At 43.2% G+C, this 2,500-nt stretch overlaps 1 protein-coding gene across 1 annotated transcript in view; it reads left to right on the forward strand.

The window, feature by feature from the left end:
* The window catches only part of LOC135107957 (rho guanine nucleotide exchange factor 10-like), a 145,546-nt gene that overhangs the window by 43,001 nt on the left and 100,045 nt on the right, over nt 1-2,500 (forward strand). The window contains exon 2 of the mRNA XM_064018436.1: nt 1,545-1,730. Within this exon, the coding sequence (XP_063874506.1) occupies nt 1,545-1,730 (186 nt within the window). The remainder of the gene's footprint in view (nt 1-1,544; nt 1,731-2,500) is intronic.

Here is a 2,500-nt window from a genome sequence, read left to right on the forward strand (position 1 = left end):
GAGAGAGAGAGAGAGAGAGAGAGAGAGTGTGTGTGTGTGTGTGTGTGTATGTGCCTGTTTACTTTCATCCCTGCTTTGTATGACTGAGTGCATATGTGTGTGTGTGTGTGTGTGTGTGTGTGTGTGTGTGTGTGTGTGTGTGTGATCACAGCCCAGCAGTCACATGCTTGCGTCAACATCGCCAGAAGTGAGTGGTGGTGGTGGTGGTGTCCTCGCTGCTCTACTACGCACGATGTTCAGGGAGGAGGAGGAGGAGGAGGAGGAGGAGGAGGAGGAGGAGGAAAGGGCATGAAAATGAGAACAAGAGGAGGAGGAGGAGTAGCAAAGAAAGAACTCGAAGGAGGAGCTGACGGGGGAGTTTGGAGTAGAAAGTTGAAGGTTACACACACACACACACACACACACACACACACACACACACACACACACACACACACACACACACACACACACACACACACCACTGGACAAAGAGATAAGGAGACAGGAGCATAAGTTTAGTCCAGTCCATGTATGCTTAATTAAACCAGACAAACACACACACACACACACACACACACACACACACACACACACACACACACACACACACACACACACACACACACACACACACACACACACACACACACACACACACACACACACACACACACACACACACTTGCTATTCATCTTGTATAATGTGTGCCCTTGTCATTCATTCCGCTTTGTGGTCTTGTTGTGGGGTTCGAATTCAAGAAAGAGGAATGAAATTGCGTAAAAAATAGATGAAGTTTGTGAAGAAATTAATGTAAAAAAAAAAAAAAAGGAAAATGAAAGAAATAAAGTTGAAAAGTAATGAATGTAAAGAAAAAAATGCGAAATGAGGGAATGAGGAAAAGGCGAGGAGAAAAAATAAACAGTGGAAATGAAGGAGAGTGGGAGAGGAGGGAGCACCAGTCTCAAGGAAGGGAAGGGAATGGAAGGGGTGGAATCAAGAAAACAAATAAAAGAAGAGGAAATGCATGCAAGATGTGTCATACTTGTTGCTCCTACTCATGGCCTCCACTTGATGTTACGATTGTTGTTGTTGTTGTTGTTGTTGTTGTTGTTGTTGTTGTTGTTGTTCTTGTTGTTGTTGCTATGGTGATGGTGGTGGTGGTGGTGGTGGTTAATATTTTTTTATCATCTATCATTGGCATCTTGAATTAAGATAGTGGTGGTGTCGTCTTTGTTTGTGTATTTGTTTAGGCATTCAGATATCCTTCTATCTTTCTTTCTTTATATATGTATTTATCCTAATCTTTCTTTATCTTTATGATCCTGTTACTACTACTGCTACTACTACTACTACTACTACTACTACTACTACTACTACTACTACTACTACTACTACTACTACTACCACTACTATCAGCAGCATCATGTTACTTTTACTTCTCTTTAGTAATATCTTAACGAGTACTATAACCATCACTATCATTGCAAAACACAAGCAACATCACCTCACCATTACATCATTACCTTCACCTTCAATAACCACAACATTTCTCTCTCCCCAGATAAACGCTCCCCCGTTGACCTAAGCAGCTGCGCCCCCGCCGGCCTCTCAGACCTCCCCGATGGGCGTGGCGGCAAGGGGGCGAGGAGGGGGCAGCTCGAGAGGCGGCTCACCCCCTCCCCCTCCCATTATGTCATTTATGATGAACCCAACAATTCAGTGGGGGTCAAGAGGAATAGTTTTAGAGGTGAGTGTCTGTGTGTTTGTTTGTCTGTGTTTTTGTCTGTCTGTCTAATCTGTTTCTATTAATCAAGTATCTCTCTCTCTCTCTCTCTCTCTCTCTCTCTCTCTCTCTCTCTCTCTCTCTCTCTCTCTCTCTCTCTCTCTCTCTCTCTCTCTCTCTCTCTCTCTCTCTCTCTCTATCTAATTCTCCCATACATTCTTTCTTTCTGAAATTATCTTATTTTCTGCTCACCCTCTTTCTCCGTTCCTTTCTCCTGACACCAACAGCAAGCAACAACAACAACAACAACTACTACTACTACTACTACTACTACTACTACTACTACTACTACTACTACTACTACTACTACTACTACTACTACTACTACTACTACTTGTACTAACCACTACCACTAGCGATAATGATAACAAAATCTCTCCTTGCTACCTTGTGACACTTTCATCACCTTTACCTGAGCAGCGCGTCTAATTCATCCCTTGCTTCCTCTGAGGTGAAGGTGTCAGTGGTAGCGGCGGCGGCGGCGGCTCTTAAGTTCAGTCTAATTACTCAATGATACCCGCTTCTATTTGAATTACATTGAATCTCGCCACAAAAGCCGCCAGTATTCTGGTTTATTTGCACAAGTGGGAATGTGTTAATTGGTCTGATCTCCATATCTCGATCTCTGGTTCTCTGGTTCTCTCTCGCTCTCTATCTCTGTCCCTGGTTGATATGTCAGGGTTAAGTAGGAGTTGCAACATGACTGATTGAATGTAAAGTATGTTGTTATTTGA

This window comes from Scylla paramamosain, chromosome 16 (assembly GCF_035594125.1).
Source record: "Scylla paramamosain isolate STU-SP2022 chromosome 16, ASM3559412v1, whole genome shotgun sequence".
Classification (NCBI taxonomy): Eukaryota; Metazoa; Arthropoda; class Malacostraca; order Decapoda; family Portunidae; genus Scylla; species Scylla paramamosain.